Raw genomic sequence first — 19074 nt, 5'->3', positions numbered from 1 at the left:
ATTACTCATCAAAGCAACCCCTTTGAAAGGAATCTTAAGTAATAACGTAGTATCGGTCATTATGAAGCATGTGAGTACTTCAGTAGTCATATACAAATAAATGATCTTAAAATTTATTGCATGTTTATGAATGATGAATCAGAGAAGCTTCTTACTGAAAAAGAAAAAAATAGCTAACTTCCTATTGATGATATATACAGTGGTACCTCGGGATACGAACAGCTCAAAACTCAAACAGTTATGTAAGTGTATTTATGCAAGTGCTTTTGTAAGTGTATTTTTGGGGGTCTGAAATGGATTAACCTAATTTACATTACATGTATTCCTCATGGGAACAAATTCGTTTGGTATTGGCACTCAAACAACCTTCTCGAACAAAATAAATTCGTATCCTGAGGTACCACTGTATATGACTTTTTTTTTTTTGACCTCGTCAGCCTTCTCTCACCAAGTCATTATAATGACTTTATAAAAAAATTTGGTGAAGAGGTTGCAGTTTGGTGAAGCATTAAAAGTGTGATTACCATTCACACTTGCAAAGACAGCTAGAGAAAAAGTGAAAGTGTTTTCCTTCTCAGGGTCACTTTACATTGGTGGGAAACAGCCACTGTTTTAATACATCAATTGATGTATTACTATTAAAAAAATCCCTAGATTATTAAGTGCATTTCTTTGCTTAAAAATTGCAGACAGTCCTTTTCTTACATCTGGTCCTCGAGTGGTGCATGACCCTCTCAGGTCACCAGAAGCTGAATCTGCAGAGACGGCAGCCTCTGATGTTTTACGTGACCTTCTGGTGCAGAAGAGACATGTCTTACTTTCTAAACTACAGTCTCAAGTTAGTACACTATAACAGCATTGATTTTAAATGACTATACTAGATATTTAGGTATTCTGACGTGCAGCACATGCTTGTTTAGGCAAGTGGTATGAAATATATTCCTTATTCATACCTGTCCTCTTCCTGTTTTTTTTTTAGACAGTTTGTGGTTCCTGATCATATCTTTAACTGATCCACTCCTGCTGTGAAGAGATTTTAATATACATCATTTTCTATGAGATAGATCTTGTTATGATTCATGGTGATCTATTGGGTCTTGGCTCAGCTCTTTGGATGACTTAAACACTGGGGATTTAACCTATGTAGACTTGTAGGTGTCATACAGCATCTAAGGAATAGGAGGAAATTTTGCTTGATCCAAAGAAGGGAAGCTCCATTTTTTTGGTTAATATTAAGAGGATTGTAGCTTCATGATAACCTGCTTGAAAGGAATCTTAAACAAAGCTCTATTTTCAACATATAGAAAGTGTTTCTTTATTAGTGTTGTTGGATTAATGTATTCTTTGAATTTGTTTGATGTGAAATTATTTTCAGGACTCTGAAGCAGGAGATACACTACAAGGCTCTGAAGGTCCTCCTTCATGTGGTGCTAGTGATACGGGCTCCATCATAACCAACCCCGCTTTCCAGCGACAACGTCTCTCACACCAGTCATTCCGGTCCACTGTCTCCGATTCAGAAATTGAACAAGGCAATGTGAGACACTACTTTTTTATACTCTTTGTGTTTACTTTCCAGCTTATTCATATTCATATGAGAGAAACTGTCTGAGTGTTGCTTCAATGAAGAAATATTTTATTAAATCAGTGCAAATATTTGAAAGATATCAAGCATGGATCTAAGTATGGATCAAAATAGAATGGATCAAAGTAGAATGACATGGAGAGCATATAAATCTGTAGGGGAAGGAAGGCGGGGTAGGGGTCGTCCTCGAAATGGTTGGAAGGAAGGGGTAAGGGAGGTTTTGTGGGCGAGGGGCTTGGATTTCCAGCAGGCGTGCATGAGCATGTTCAATGGGAGTGAATGAGACGAATGGTATTTGGGATATGACGATCTGTTGGAATGTGAGCAGGGTAATATTTAGTGAAGGGATTCGGGGAAACCGGTTATTTTTACATAGCCGGACTTGAGTCCTGGAAATGGGAAGTACAATGCCTGCTCTCTAAAGGAGGGGTTCAGCATATTAGTAGTTTGGAGGGATGTGTTGTGTATCTTTATACGTATATGCTTCTAAACTGTTGTGTTCTGAGCACCTCTGCAAAAACAGTGATTATGTGTGAGTGAGGTGAAAGTGTTGAATGATGATGAAAGTATTTTCTTTTTGGGGATTTTCTTTCTTTTTGGGTCCCCCTGCCTCGGTGGGAGACGGCCGACTTGTTAAAAAAAAAAAATCAAGCTTTAGCTACAGCTCATCTAAGGTTTCTTCTAAGTTCTTAATAGTTTTTTTTCACTGTAGTGTTCACTTTCAGTTCCACAAGAGGGACTAAAATCCTTCTCCCATAAGTAATGCAAGTCATACCAAGGCAAGTAATATACTGGGAGGAAGGACCTAGTAACCCTTTCTATATCAGATACAAAAACAAGAAAGAAGGTTATATGTATGCATGTATATACACATGTAATGCATTGTCCTTCTCACCAGGACTCCAGGCCAGCTAACTGGTCACCTTAAATCCCTTCATAAATGTTAGTTTACTCACACTGCATTGTCATCTCCAGTCATCAACACTTGTCTCCACTTATTCTTATCTAAAACACTCACACAAGCTTACTAGATGCTCAAGTCCCTAACACTCAAAACCTCTATTACCCCTCCTTCCCCTCCAATCAACCATTTCTGGGATGACCTTTGCCTTTTCTACCTTCTACCCCAAATTTATTCACCCTCTTTTTCCTATCCCTTTCTATTCTCTCTGAATGTCCAGATCACCTCAACAACCCCTCCTCAGCTTTCTGAAGTGTTCTCTGGGTGACCTCGCATTGTCTTTTAATTCTTATGTCCTACATACACCCAGCAGGTCTCCTTCACCAAGAAATACTCCTGTATTTCACCTTCCTTTGACTGTATCTGTGTATGTACCAGTATATACTGTACAAGAGGGCCTCTACCTTACCACAATTTGTTCCTGAAAATTCATCATAAGTCAGTCGTTTGGTACTCGGAACCTATTTTCCCATATGAAACAATGTAAAATTAATTAATGCATTCCAAGACCATAATATTACCTAGCTTATATCAGCTATTTTTTCCAAAGAATTTGTAAGCTACTATTTTACATTCAGTACTGTTCTTTTTCACTTAAAAATAATATTAAACATACTTTAATTTGTGTATACATGTTATAGAGAGAATGAGAGAGTCTGTGCGTGCCTGTGTGTGTGTGCGTGTGTGTGTGTGTGTGTGCATGTGTAGGAAAGAGGTATGTAGTGCTGCTTCATGTTGTCTGCCATTGCTGTTTCATGTTGTCTGCCACTGCTGTTTCATGTTGTCTGCCACTGTTGCTTCATGATGTCTGCCACTGCTGCTTCATGTTGTCTGCCACTGCTGCTTCATGTTGTATGTCACTGCTGCTTCATATTGTCTGCCACTGCTGCTTCATGTTGTCTGCCACTGCTACCTCATGATGTCTGCTTCCACTTTTGCTAGCATAAATAACAAAAAAAGGCACAATACCGTGACTGGAACGATACACAAATAACCCACACATAAAAGAGAGAAGCTTACAACTACATTTCGGTCCGACTTGGACCATTTACAAAGTCACACTGTGTGACTTTGTAAATGGTCCAAGTCGGACCGAAACGTTATCGTAAGCTTCTCTCTTTTATGTGCGGGTTATTTGTGTATTTTGCTAGCATGTTGAAGAGCTGTCCAATATGTGAAGGTTGTGGGGCAGTGCCAATCAAACAGGTGTTGGATGGTGACGTCATTTGTTTACTCTTGAAACATCGCCACAGAATCGAACATTTCTACTACTTTGAGCTCATTTTCAAGGTACTTTTCATTGTGAAACCAATCAAAATCATATGTATGTACGAATTTCTATATTATATCTTCCATTCTATCAAATGAGACCAAAAAACGAGAATACGTACAACCATAAAAACCATATGAAAATATACCGCTAAGGGTAGGCTAATGGCCGAAAAGTGAACTCCATTATTTATGGTCTGATTTCTTTCATTTTTTTTGGTGTATATTAAGAAGCATCTTTCCACCATACATTGCCTAAGTTTCAGTAAAATAGTCCAACAAACAACTGAGATCAAATTCCCTAGATCAAGAGCAAGAGCCCCTCACCAGCATCAAGGAACCTCCCTTGAGACCCACTTGCATCTGTAAATTTTGCTCGCGTCTGGAAGCAAAAAATTGACCGAGCGATTGCTTGTATCTGGAAAAACTCACACATGGATACACTCGTAAGTAGAGGTTCCACTGTATATAATTTATTCTTAATAAAAACATAAGAATTAAATCTAGAGTTCTTGACCAATCTTCATCAAACAAATGTTAGTTTTCTATACATGCATAAACATAAACAAAATATGAATGCATTTGGTAAAAACTAACCAAAAAAAAAAGAAAATATTATTTACAGCATAATTAATTTTTAAAAATTTTTAAAATGTATACTCTTCCCACCATAAGAACACATTCTTGTTCGTAAGTAATTAATTGGTTCCACAGTACCACTGTCATAAGAGTGAAACATCGTAAGTTGGAGTTACACTGTACTTCTGTTTCTCATTCATTGTCCACTGACTGCTGTGTGAGAAAAGTGCTCTCATTAATAAAGGTATCCACTGCATTTCAGTGTCATTTACTCTGGATATCTCACACACAAAGGTATCCACTGCATTTCAGTGTCATTTACTCTGGATATCTCACACACAAAGGTATCCACTGCATTTCAGTGTCATTTACTCTGGATATCTCACACACTTGCTCAGTTGTCAGTGCATTATCAGTATGTGGTTGTAAATGAGGTTTAACATCCAGTTTGGTGGACATGATAAAGAGCCAGTAACTTGTGACATTGCTTGCAGACCCCTCTCTGTATTATACTTCTTTTTGTACAGTGTCTTATGGTTCACCTTTTTACATAATTTCTTATAGTTCATCCTTTTATATAACTTCTTATTCTTCTTTTCTTTTAAAACTTCTTATGTTTTTTTTTTTTGTTTGTTTTTTTGCAGTTTCCCCGGGGATCTAAGAGAACGTCCAGTATGTGGTCAAGCAAGTCATCCCTTTCAACAGGGTTTAGATATCATGCTGGTAATATGATCCCTACATCAACTACTCCCTCTCCAGACTCAGGCAGAACATACCTCTTTGAAGGTTAGACTGCTTTTACACTTTGATTTATTTTTCACTAATTGACCACAGCTTGACATCCAGAATTTTTTTATAGATTCTTATAACAATATAAATGAAGTGAGATCTTGGTATGTGTATGACTTGACATTATCTCATAAAATTATCATGAAAATGAGAGAAAAAAAGTATTATACATACAACATGGCAATCTCTTGTGTGTAATGATCTATTTAAGTGTCCCTCTTAACATTTTTCAATAGAAAATATCACATAGCATCATTCATAATTATATACTATACACTGTAAATACATTAATCTTTATATTTATTAATATGCTTAAATTGTATGAAGACAAAATTGTATTGTCCTAATTTATCTGTGTTTGGATTTGTACAAAAAAGGTTATTAAAGATTGTTTTTATGACTATATTGAAGGACAGGTTTTTTGTTTTTACTGCAGCTACCGCCATCTCCTGCCAAGGCAGGGCGACACAGAGGGACGAACAACATTCACTATCATTCATTCACTCAGTCACTCTTTCCAGAAGTGTTTATATGTTAATATAATACCACCTGCTGAAGCTGAGTAGTGACAATTGCAGATATTGTCCAGGATCGTTGTTTAAACCTTCAGCATTAATGCCTGCTCCTGCTTCAATTAACAACTTGGACACATCATAGTATCCTCGATTACGTGCTTCATGAAGTGTACTCTAGCCTGTATTAAACTAAATGAAAAACTAAAATTAAATACCATTTACATAAACCTTTTGCTTCATCAGGGAAGGGAAGTCAGTTCCTGGAAGGAGGAGCAAGTCTCTAGTAGCTCACAGTTTATATGGTAAAACCTGTCTCTCTATTTTCCCCACCATTTTCCCCTCACTCCTAGTTTGGTCTTCGTTAACGCCTATCTCCTTCCAATTGACATTATGATCCAAGGACTACTTGGAAGCTCCAGTCTCTGCCGTGTGGAGGCATTACTAGAGTACTTATCTCTGTCAGTGAGAAGGATGGAAGACTTGAAACAGACTTAGTATCTTAATCAACACTACCTCTTTCCTGAGTGCTGAAGGTGTGGGAGGCTTGAGCCATTGTGGTTGCAGGCATTGACAAAAGATTGTTATCCCCTTACCAGAAAAATGCCCTCAGAAGGATTTTCTTAGTACATATGCATGTACTTTCATTGTGATACCACAATTAATATTGTTGCAAAAAGTAGCAAAATGGGCTCATTGATAGGTACATTCCAGTTACAGTCAATACAAGACATTACTAATATATACCTTCTCACAATCCTACCATATAAAACCCCACGCCTATGAATGTAAAGCAAAAGTTTTTTAATAAGTAGTAGAAAGAAAAGCACACTCAGATTATCACACAATCCAGCGAGTAGTGGAGGTCATAATTAACAAGGGTAGGTCAGGGCTGCTGGGAGCCCTGGTGACCTAAACTCTGCCTTCCAACCTCAACAACCTTGCTAGCTCTTATTTATGTCATAGATTTGCTTTTAAATGTAATTTACTTGGGAAATAACTTTGTAATACTGCACTGTATCCAAGATTTTATATTCAGTAATGGACTTTCCATATGCTGTAGTAATAATTAAAAACTATGATCATATGCAATATGGTAACTTTCAGAAACTTAGCTTTCTGATGAGGTCAGTTTTCTTTATAATATAACAGAAGCTTGTGAGCAGTTCAAAGGGTGTCTTAGCTATTTTTAACCTTTGATGTAATATACTCTTGTACTGTATTTTTCACTTAGTCACAATATGTTAAATGTACATGATCCATCCTTAATTAAGCACAGATGATGTCAGCTCTTAATATTCAAATTTTTATTCAATGAATAATTACATTCATATGTGCTACATAGATATGTTTTTACAAACATTTTTACAAAGCCCATATGACAATCAATGTTTTAGGTAAGACTTAAGCTAACACAGGAAATCAGTTAAAACTATCTTTTTTATTAACACATTGGCCGATTCCCACCAAGGTGGGGTGGCCTGAAAAAGAAAAACTTTCATCATAATTCACTCCATCACTGTCTTGCCAGAGGGGTGCTTTACACTACAGTTATAAAACTGCAACATTAACACCCCTCCTTCAGAGTGTAGACACTGTATTTCCCATCTCCAGGACTCTTGTTCGGCCTGCCGGTTTCCCTGAATCTCTTCATAAATGTTACTTTGCTCATACTCCAATAGCACGTCAAGTATTAAAAACCATTTGTCTCCATTCACTCCTATCAAATACACTCATGCACGCTTGTTGGAAGTCCAAGCCTCTCGCACACAAAACCTCCTTTACCCCCTCCCTCCAACCTTTCCTAGGCCGACCCCTACCTCTGATTGAATGCCAGTATAAAAAGTAGATACAAGAGCAAAATAATGAAAAAAGTACATCATGATTTCTAGTAATTATGCATTAGCTTGCAGACAAGGATATATCAGTAATGATTGCTATAGTGCTTAGTGAAGGATAGATAGATGGATGGATATTTAGTGAACATGTGTAATTTATGAAGGGAGTCAGGGAAACTGGCAAGCCAGACTTGAGTCCTGGAGGTGGGAAGTGCAGTGCCTGCATTCTAAAGGAGGGGTGGAAATATGTTGCAGTTTTTTTTAACTGTAGTGTAGGCACACCTCTGGCAAGACAGTGATGGAGTGAATGATGATGAAAGTGTTTCTTTTTTGTGGGTCACCGTGCCTTGGTGGGAAATGGCCAGTGTGTTAAAAAAAAGTGTAATTTGCTGGATTTTTTTTTTTTTTTTTTTTTGCAGGTCTTATAGGTAAGGAGAGATCACCACTCTGGGACCAGATGCAGTTTTGGGAAGACTGTTTTCTAGATGCAGTTGCTCAGGAGAGAGACATGGTGGGGATGGACCAGGGACCAAGTGAAATGATGGAGAGGTATGTAATGATATTGGAGAAGGCACTTAGTTAATGTGCCTTTTTCATGTAGTTTGTCTAGTAAAGCTGCTGATTATAAAGTAACATCTATAAAAATTTGAAAATGTATAGTGAAGTATGTATTTTTAACAAAATCTAAAACACAATAATAAACAGTAAAACTGGTTGATAAGAGTTATGAGGTGTGACTGAGAACTACACTACAAACACATTCACACACTCATTCTCATTCTCTTTCTCACTCATTCTCTCCCTCTCATTCTCTCTCTCTCCCTCTCATTCTCTCTCTCTCACTCTCATTCTCTCACTCTCTCATCCTCTCTCACTCTCATTATTTCTTTCACATTCATTCTTTCTCTCTCACTCTCATTCTAAATTGAAGAAGGCATGAAAGATACATATAGGGTAGTAAAATTAATATTGTCATAAACGCACATCAACTAAGTCATCTGACTTGTTATTGCAGATACAATAGTCTGAGTGAATCTGAACGAAAGCGTTTGGAGCACGAGGAGGACAGATTACTATCCACAATGCTCTACAACCTTGTTGCCTTTATGGTAATGGTCAATGTTCGTAAAGAAGACATTAAGAGGAAGGTGCGCAGGTTACTTGGCAAGTCACACATTGGTCTTGTGTACAGTCAAGAAGTTAATGAACTACTTGATCAGATAAATAATTTGGTAAGAATTTTACTTCTGTGTATTGTTATCATATTGTTTTCTGAAAGGGATGTTCGTACTGTATTTTTGTTCAGCTGTGCAAAACTTATTAGGTATAAAAATATTTTATATTAAATATAAATAATTTGGTAAGAATTTTACTTTTGTGTATCATATCATATTTTTTTCTGAAGGAAGGAAATGTTAGTACTGTATTTTTGTTCATCTTTATGAAACTAAATAGCTTTAGAAATAATTTATATTAAAATAAAAATATTTTTCAACTTTTCCTTCAGCATGGCAATGACATTGACTTAAGACCTCTGGGATCAAGGCAGATGCACCGCCAGAGCTTCACTGTTCATTCGGGTACTGATGCATCAGGTTAGTAAAATTGTTGTGCCTCAAATGATTTAGTGGAAGTTTTAGCAGTAAAGGTCGAGAACCAAAACCTAGTCATTGTGGTAATCTACAAGCCTCTGGATGCAACATCCCAGCAATTCCAGGAACAGCTGTTAAAAATTGACCACTGTCTGGAAAATCTTCCAGCTCCTGCACCCAACATCTTGCTCCTGGGGGATTTCAACTTAAGGCACCTAAAATGGAGGAATATAGCAAATAATATTGTTGCAGTAATAACACCAGGAGGCAGCTCTGATGAAAACTCACACTCACACGAGCTTTTAAATCTCTGCACAAAATTCAATTTAAACCAGCAAATAATAGAGCCTACTAGACTGGAGAATACACTAGACCTCATCTTCACTAACAATGATGATCTGATAAGAAATGTCACCATATCAAAAACAATATACTCAGATCACAACATAATTGAGGTTCAGACATGTATGCGTGGAGCCCCAGACCGACATAATGAGACTAGCCACGAGGGAGCATTCACCAAATTCAACTTCAATAACAAAAACATAAAGTGGGACCAAGTAAACCAAGTCCTAACCGATATAAGCTGGGAAGATATACTAAGCAACACAGACCCCAACTTATGCCTAGAACAGATTAACTTGGTGGCACTCGATGTATGCACAAGGCTTATTCCTCTAAGAAAAAGGAGGAGTAAATGTAAAATAGAAAGAGACAGGCGCTCCCTTTACAGGCGATGGAAGAGAATAACAGAGCGGCTAAAAGAGGTCAATATATCTGAAATGCGTAGGGAGACACTGGTCAGAGAAATAGCAAGCATCGAACTTAAGCTAAAGGAATCTTATAGGAGTCAGGAATCGTGGGAAGAACTAAAAGCCATAAATGAAATCGAAAGAAACCCAAAGTATTTCTTCTCCTATGCCAAATCAAAGTCAAGAACAACGTCCAGTATTGGGCCCCTACTTAAACAAGATGGGTCCTACACAGATGACAGCAAGGAAATGAGTGAGCTACTCAAGTCCCAATATGACTTAGTTTTTAGCAAGCCGCTAACCAGACTGAGAGTCGAAGATCAAAATGAATTTTTTATGAGAGGGCCACAAAATTTGGTTAACACAAGCCTATCCGATGTTATCCTGACGCCAAATGACTTCGAACAGGCGATAAATGACATGCCCATGCACTCTGCCCCAGGGCCAGACTCATGGAACTCCGTGTTCATCAAGAACTGCAAGAAGCCCCTATCACAAGCCTTTTCCATCCTATGGAGAGGGAGCATGGACACGGGGGTCGTCCCACAGTTACTAAAAACAACAGACATAGCCCCACTCCACAAAGGGGGCAGTAAAGCAACAGCAAAGAACTGCAGACCGATAGCACTAACATCCCATATCATAAAAATCTTTGAAAGGGTCCTAAGAAGCAAGATCACCACCCATCTAGAAACCCATCAGTTACACAACCCAGGGCAACATGGGTTTAGAAAAGGACGCTCCTGTCTGTCTCAACTATTGGATCACTACGACAAGGTCCTAAATGCACTAGAAGACAAAAAGAATGCAGATGTAATATATACAGGCTTTGCAAAAGCCTTCGACAAGTGTGACCATGGCGTAATAGCGCACAAAATGCGTGCTAAAGGAATAACAGGAAAAGTCAGTCGATGGATCTATAATTTCCTCACTAACAGAACACAGAGAGTAGTTGTCAACAGAGTAAAGTCCGAGGCAGCTACGGTGAAAAGCTCTGTTCCACAAGGCACAGTACTCGCTCCCATCTTGTTCCTCATCCTCATATCCGACATAGACAAGGATGTCAGCCACAGCACCGTGTCTTCCTTTGCAGATAACACCCGAATCTGCATGACAGTGTCTTCCATTGCAGACACTGCAAGGCTCCAGGCAGACATCAACCGAATCTTTCAGTGGGCTGCAGAAAACGATATGAAGTTCAACGATGAGAAATTTCAATTACTCAGATATGGTAAACACGAGGAAATTAAATCTTCATCAGAGTACAAAACAAATTCTGGCCACAAAATAGAGCGAAACACCAACGTCAAAGACCTGGGAGTGATCATGTCGGAGGATCTCACCTTCAAGGACCATAACATTGTATCAATCGCATCTGCTAGAAAAATGACAGGATGGATAATGAGAACCTTCAAAACTAGGGAGGCCAAGCCCATGATGACACTCTTCAGGTCACTTGTTCTATCTAGGCTGGAATGTTGCTGCACACTAACAGAACCTTTCAAGGCAGGTGAAATTGCTGACCTAGAAAATGTACAGAGAACCTTCATGGCGCGCATAACGGAGATAAAACACCTCAATTACTGGGAGCGCTTGAGGTTCCTAAACCTGTATTCCCTGGAACGCAGGAGGGAGAGATACATGATTATATACCCCTGGAAAATCCTAGAGGGACTAGTACCGAACTTGCACACGAAAATCACTCACTACAAAAGCAAAAGACTTGGCAGACGATGCAACATCCCCTCAATGAAAAGCAGGGGTGTCACTAGCACGTTAAGAGACCATACATTAAGTGTCAGGGGCCCAAGACTGTTCAACTGCCTCCCAGCATACATAAGGGGGATTACCAACAGACCCCTGGCAGTCTTCAAGCTGGCACTGGACAAGCACCTAAAGTCGGTTCCTGACCAGCCGGGCTGTGGCTCGTATGTTGGTTTGCGTGCAGCCAGCAGCAACAGCCTGGTTGATCAGGCTCTGATCCACCAGAGGCCTGGTCACAGACCGGGCCGCGGGGGCGTTGACTCCCGGAACTCTCTCCAGGTAAACTCCAGTATATACATATATGTCGTTCATTTATTCAGCAGCTCTTCTACTCTTAGTTTGTAGTTTTGGCCTCTTGATGGAATAAAACATTTTGGTAGCTATATTTAGTACTATATGGGAAGTACAATGCCTGCACTTTAAAGGAGGGGGTTTGGGATATTGACAGTTTTGGGGCGGGACATCTGAACTGTTGTATCTGAGCACCTCTGCAAAAACAGTGATTATGTATGAGTGATGGTGAAAGTGTTTAATTGTGATGAAAGTTTTTTCTTTTCTTTTTGGGTTTTTCTTTCTTTTTGGGTCACCCTGCCTCAGTGGGAGACGGCTGATGTTTTAAAAAAAAAATTAGTACTATAATAAATGTATGACATAAGCAGTATAAACCATGCTGTTCACCATGCATTTTATCACATGAAGCTGCTACAGTATTATCTTTGTAGAGCTGCTGTATATAGAAGAATAAAATAAACAGATATATCCTTTTTAGTCTCCACATATATCCTTTTTAGTAACCCCTTCTCCTGTAGACATTTACTAAAAAAGAGAAGAAGAAAAACTTTATAAAACTGGGATGCTTAAATGTGCGTGGATGTAGTGCGGATGACAAGAAACAGATGATTGCTGATGTTATGAATGAAAAGAAGTTGGATGTCCTGGCCCTAAGCAAAACAAAGCTGAAGGGGGTAGGGGAGTTTCAGTGGGGGGAAAGAAATGGGATTAAATCTGGAGTATCTGAGAGAGTTAGAGCAAAGGAAGGGGTAGCAGTAATGTTAAATGATCAGTTATGGAAGGAGAAAAGAGAATATGAATGTGTAAATTCAAGAATTATGTGGATTAACGTAGAGGTTGGATGCGAAAAGTGGGTCATAATAAGCGTGTATGCACCTGGAGAAGAGAGGAATGTAGAGGAGAGAGAGAGATTTTGGGAGATGTTAAGTGAATGTATAGGAGCCTTTGAACCAAGTGAGAGAGTAATTGTGGTAGGGGACCTGAATGCTAAAGTAGGAGAAACTTTTAGAGAGGGTGTGGTAGGTAAGTTTGGGGTGCCAGGTGTAAATGATAATGGGAGCCCTTTCATTGAACTTTGTATAGAAAGGGGTTTAGTTATAGGTAATACATATTTTAAGAAAAAGAGGATAAATAAGTATACAAGATATGATGTAGGGCGAAATGACAGTAGTTTGTTGGATTATGTATTGGTAGATAAAAGACTGTTGAGTAGACTTCAGGATGTACATGTTTATAGAGGGGCCACAGATATATCAGATCACTTTCTAGTTGTAGCTACACTGAGAGTAAAAGGTAGATGGGATACAAGGAGAATAGAAGCATCAGGGAAGAGAGAGGTGAAGGTTTATAAACTAAAAGAGGAGGCAGTTAGGGTAAGATATAAACAGCTATTGGAGGATAGATGGGCTAATGAGAGCATAGGCAATGGGGTCGAAGAGATATGGGGTAGGTTTAAAAATGTAGTGTTAGAGTGTTCAGCAGAAGTTTGTGGTTACAGGAAAGTGGGTGCGGGAGGGAAGAGGAGCGATTGGTGGAATGATGATGTAAAGAGAGTAGTAAGGGAGAAAAAGTTAGCATATGAGAAGTTTTTACAAAGTAGAAGTGATGCAAGGAGGGAAGAGTATATGGAGAAAAAGAGAGAGGTTAAGAGAGTGGTGAAGCAATGTAAAAAGAGAGCAAATGAGAGAGTGGGTGAGATGTTATCAACAAATTTTGTTGAAAATAAGAAAAAGTTTTGGAGTGAGATTAACAAGTTAAGAAAGCCTAGAGAACAAATGGATTTGTCAGTTAAAAATAGGAGAGGAGAGTTATTAAATGGAGAGTTAGAGGTATTGGGAAGATGGAGGGAATATTTTGAGGAATTGTTAAATGTTGATGAAGATAGGGAAGCTGTGATTTCGTGTATAGGACAAGGAGGAATAACATCTTGTAGGAGTGAGGAAGAGCCAGTTGTGAGTGTGGGGGAAGTTCGTGAGGCAGTAGGTAAAATGAAAGGGGGTAAGGCAGCCGGGATTGATGGGATAAAGATAGAAATGTTAAAAGCAGGTGGGGATATAGTTTTGGAGTTTTTGGTGCAATTATTTAATAAATGTATGGAAGAGGGTAAGGTACCTAGGGATTGGCAGAGAGCATGCATAGTTCCTTTGTATAAAGGCAAAGGGGATAAAAGAGAGTGTAAAAATTATAGGGGGATAAGTCTGCTGAGTATACCTGGTAAAGTGTATGGTAGAGTTATTATTGAAAGAATTAAGAGTAAGATGGAGAATAGGATAGCAGATGAACATGGAGGCTTTAGGAAAGGTAGGGGGTGTGTGGACCAGGTGTTTACAGTGAAACATATAAGTGAACAGTATTTAGATAAGGCTAAAGAGGTCTTTGTGGCATTTATGGATTTGGAAGGGGCATATGACAGGGTGGATAGGGGGGCAATGTGGCAGATGTTGCAAGTGTATGGTGTAGGAGGTAGGTTACTGAAAGCAGTGAAGAGTTTTTACGAGGATAGTGAGGCTCAAGTTAGAGTATGTAGGAAAGAGGGAAATTATTTCCCAGTAAAAGTAGGCCTTAGACAAGGATGTGTGATGTCACCGTGGTTGTTTAATATATTTATAGATGGGGTTGTAAGAGAAGTAAATGCGAGGGTCTTGGCAAGAGGCGTGGAGTTAAAAGATGAAGAATCACACACAAAGTGGGAGTTGTCACAGCTGCTCTTTGCTGATGACACTGTGCTCTTGGGAGATTCTGAAGAGAAGTTGCAGAGATTGGTGGATGAATTTGGTAGGGTGTGCAAAAGAAGAAAATTAAAGGTGAATACAGGAAAGAGTAAGGTTATGAGGATAACGAAAAGATTAGGTGATGAAAGATTGAATATCAGATTGGAGGGAGAGAGTATGGAGGAGGTGAATGTATTCAGATATTTGGGAGTAGACGTGTCAGCGGATGGGTCTATGAAAGATGAGGTGAATCATAGAATTGATGAGGGGAAAAGAGTGAGTGGTGCACTTAGGAGTCTGTGGAGACAAAGAACTTTGTCCTTGGAGGCAAAGAGGGGAATGTATGAGAGTATAGTTTTACCAATGCTCTTGTATGGGTGTGAAGCATGGGTGATGAATGTTGCAGCAAGGAGAAGGCTGGAGGCAGTGGAGATGTCATGTCTGAGGGCAATGTGTGGTGTGAATATAATGCAAAGAATTCGTAGTTTGGAAGTTAGGAGGAGGTGCGGGATTACCAAAACTGTTGTCCAGAGGGCTGAGGAAGGGTTGTTGAGGTGGTTCGGACATATAGAGAGAATGGAGCGAAGCAGAATGACTTCAAGAGTGTATCAGTCTGTAGTGGAAGGAAGGCGGGGTAGGGGTCGGCCTAGGAAAGGTTGGAGAGAGGGGGGTAAAGGAGGTTTTGTGTGCGAGGGGCTTGGACTTCCAGCAGGCATGCATGAGCGTGTTTGATAGGAGTGAATGGAGACAAATGGTTTTTAATACTTGACGTGCTGTTGGAGTGTGAGCAAAGTAACATTTATGAAGGGGTTCAGGGAAACCGGCAGGCCGGACTTGAGTCCTGGAGATGGGAAGTACAGTGCCTGCACTCTGAAGGAGGGGTGTTAATGTTGCAGTTTAAAAACTGTAGCGTAAAGCACCCTTCTGGCAAGACAGTGATGGAGTGAATGATGGTGAAAGTTTTTCTTTTTCGGGCCACCCTGCCTTAGTGGGAATCGGCCAGTGTGATAATAAAAAAAAAAATCTACAGCAGTCCTCTAATATTGTAACATATTCCCCATAAATTTTCCAGTTACTTGTTTTTTCCAGAGGTTCCATATATTTATATTTGACCTGCTTTTCATAGAAGTTCCATAAATTTACAGGTGATCTGCTTTTCTTACAAGTTCCAAATATATATACAGGTGACCTACTTTTATAACAGGTTCTGTATACAGTATTTACAGGTGACCTTTTATAGCAAGTTCAGTCTTCAGTATTTGCAGGTGACCTTTTTTAAATAGTTCAGTATACAGTATTTACAGGTGACCTGCTTTTCCTGTAAGTTCCTAAAAGTTCCAAATATTTACAGGTGATCTGCTTTTCCTAGAAGTTCGTGATGATGGCCTTATATTAAGATCAGTTGGAGGAGTTATTGTTGAGCGGTGGTGGTTTGAGCGCCTTGTCAATATGACATATTCACCTAAGAATAAAGTTCTCTGTTTGTGGCGTCGTAATGGAGGTCAAACTCAGCTACACAAATATTACACGAAAAAGGTAAACCTAATTTTTAAATATGGCATTACTGTATGGCTCATCATTAAGCTAGTGCATTTAAATATTCTAGAATTGTATTTTCAGAGAGATGAGGATTATTTTCCATTAAAGGTAGATGTTAGACAAGGATATGGTATGTCATCAGGGTTAAAATGGGAATGTACCAAACTTATACTGGTATTGACACTTGGGTGCAAAGCATGGGTTTTAAACATTACAGCAAGGAGAAAGTTAAGGGCAGTGGGTGGTGTGAATATTATACAGCCAAGTTCCAAAAACCATTTGCCTCCACTCACTCCTAGTTTAACACGCTCGTACACACCTGCTGGATGTCCATTTCCCTCACATATAAAATCGTCCTTTACCTTCTCCCTCCAACGTTTCCTAGGACAGCCCCTATGCCACCTTCCCTCTACTACAAATTTGTACACCCTCAAAGTCATCTTATTTTGCTCCATCCTTTCTAAATATTCACAGCACCTCAACAACCCCTTCTAAGCCTTCTGGGTAATACTGTTAGTTACTCTGCACCTCCTCCTAATCTCCAAGCTATGAATTCTTTGCATAATATTTACACCACACATTTCCCTTAGGTGATGAGGGTATCAAATGATTTAGATAAAGAAAAATTGGATATCACATTGGAGAGAGGGAGTATGGAAGAAGTGAATGTTTTCAGATATTTGGGAGTTGACTTGTAAGTAGATGGGTTTATGAAGGATGAGGTTAATCATAGAATTGATGAAGGAAAAAAGGTGAGTGGTGCATTGAGGTATCTGTGGAGACAAAAAACGTTATCTATGGAGGCAAAGAAGGGAATGTGTGAAAGTATAGTATATGGGTGTGAAGCTTAGATTGTAAATGCTACAGCCAGGAGGTGGCTGGAGACAGTAGAGATGTTCTGTCTAAGGCAATGTGTGATGTAAATATTATGCAGAGAATTCAGAGTGTGGAAATTAGGAGGTGTGGAGTTACTAAAAGTACTAGTCAGAGGGCTGAAGAGGGGTTGTTGAGGTGGTTTTGTCATTTAGAGAGAATGGATCAAAGTGGAATGACTTGGAGAGTGTATAAATCTAAAGGGAAAGGAAGGAGGGGTAGGGGTCATCTTCAAAAAGGATGGTGGGAGGGGGTAAAGGAGGTTTTGTGGGTGAGGGACTTGGACTTCCAGCAAGCATGTGTGAGTGTGTTAGATAGGAGTGAATGGAGACGAATGGTTTTTGGGACTTGATGATCTGCTGGAGTGTGGGCAGGGTAATATTTAGTGAAGGGATTCAGGGAAACCAGTTATTATAAATTTAACCAGACTTGAGTCCTGGAAATGGGAAGTACAATGCCTGCACTTTAAAGGAGGGGTCTGGGATATTGACAGTTTGGATGTGCCTCAGTGGGAGACGGCCAACTTGTTGATAAAAAAAAAATCTCTAAGACATTACCTCTTCATTGCCTTCACCCTTCTTACTGCAACATAAACAGCCCATGCTTCATGCCTGTATAAGAGTGTTAGTACCACTATACTCTCATACATTTCCTTCTTTGCCTCCATGAATAACATTCGTTGTTTCCATAGATACCTCAATACACCACCCACCTTTTTCCCATGGTAACATCATGCGTCCCTGTCTAGGCCTACTTTTACTGGAAAATAATCTCCTTCTCTCCTACATATCCTAACCTGAGCCTCACTATCCTCATAAAAACTTTACAGCATTCAGTAACCTACCACCTATTCCATACATTTGCAACATCTGCCACATTCCTCCCCTATCCACCCTATCATATGCCTTTTCTAAATCCATGAAAGCAACAAAAACTTCCTTACTTTTATCTAAATATTGTTTACTTATATGCTTCAGTGTAAACATTGGTCCACACATCCTCCTTGTAACTTCATCTGCAGTCATGCTTTCTGTCTTACCCTTATTTCCTTATAGTTTTTACACTATGTAATTTTGGATTTTTGCAGTGTAAAGACCTCTACTACTGCATTAAAGAGTCAATGGAACGAGCTGCTGCCAGGGGTGTAGGAGCTCTACCAGGTGTAGAGCTTGGTGGAGAATTTCCTGTTCAAGATATGAAGACTAGTGAAGGTGGCCTTCTGCAGGTGTGCATGGAAGGTGTGGGATTACTCTTCGCCACTAGCAAGGTACGAACAGGAGAGAGGGCGATGAGGACCTCTTTTAGGCACCTATTTCAGGTGTCGTAGTCAACGTCCTCGTCACCTCTCTTTGTTGACTGCCTCTCTTGTTCCTTCTCTAATTTTTTGGATCATGTTTGGGCTCTCCTATTTTATCTCGCTTGGCTGTTGTGCTCCAGGGCTGCTCAGGTTCGTTTCATACACAACGTTTAGCTTGATCCAGCGTCTTCAAAGTAGAATATCACTTCTAGGCCCTTTGCTCAGGGGGCCACCACCAGCAAATTCAAGAGGTTGTGGCAGACTTAGCATTAAAATAACAATTTTAATGAAATGAAAAGAAGCCACACTTCTTATCTTTATTCCTCATAGTAACTAAAAATGAAAACAGATTTCTTTCTACTTGTTTTTAATGTGCATGCAGATTAGTTAAGTGTAACATGAGTAGGTACTTGATATGCCTCTTTAAGATTATATTTGTATTTCATCAATTTAACAACAGAAATTTCCAGCACAGGTTCATCATTTTCTCTGATAAAACAAACTTTAGCAGTAGTAGCTTACATACACTGATACAGTTGTCTATGTGTTTTCCAGTATTCCTTTCAACTGTAGGACTATAATAATGGCTAAAAGGATAAATAATATTTGTCAGTGATATACACATATTACATGAAAGGTCAATACAGAAATGTAGAATGTGATGTGACACAAAACAAGTATGATGATTCTTCATCTCAGGAAGTTTGTCCAGTAATAATGGT

The 19074-nt window shown here is 39.2% G+C and overlaps 1 protein-coding gene across 18 annotated transcripts in view; it reads left to right on the top strand.

Moving 5' to 3' along the window:
* The window catches only part of Rab3-GEF (Rab3 GDP-GTP exchange factor), a 277389-nt gene that overhangs the window by 184135 nt on the left and 74180 nt on the right, over positions 1-19074 (top strand). For all 18 annotated transcript variants that reach the window (XM_070092001.1, XM_070092000.1, XM_070092004.1 and 15 more), the window contains 8 exons: positions 690-838; positions 1376-1537; positions 5039-5180; positions 7953-8082; positions 8549-8765; positions 9041-9128; positions 15995-16179; positions 18143-18322. In XM_070092001.1, coding sequence (XP_069948102.1) covers positions 690-838; positions 1376-1537; positions 5039-5180; positions 7953-8082; positions 8549-8765; positions 9041-9128; positions 15995-16179; positions 18143-18322 — 1253 coding nt within the window. The remainder of the gene's footprint in view (positions 1-689; positions 839-1375; positions 1538-5038; positions 5181-7952; positions 8083-8548; positions 8766-9040; positions 9129-15994; positions 16180-18142; positions 18323-19074) is intronic.

The sequence above is a fragment of the Cherax quadricarinatus genome, chromosome 38 (assembly GCF_038502225.1).
Source record: "Cherax quadricarinatus isolate ZL_2023a chromosome 38, ASM3850222v1, whole genome shotgun sequence".
Taxonomy (NCBI): Eukaryota; Metazoa; Arthropoda; class Malacostraca; order Decapoda; family Parastacidae; genus Cherax; species Cherax quadricarinatus.
Note: the sequence above shows the minus strand (reverse complement) of the source record. Positions and strands in the feature narration are given on the sequence as shown.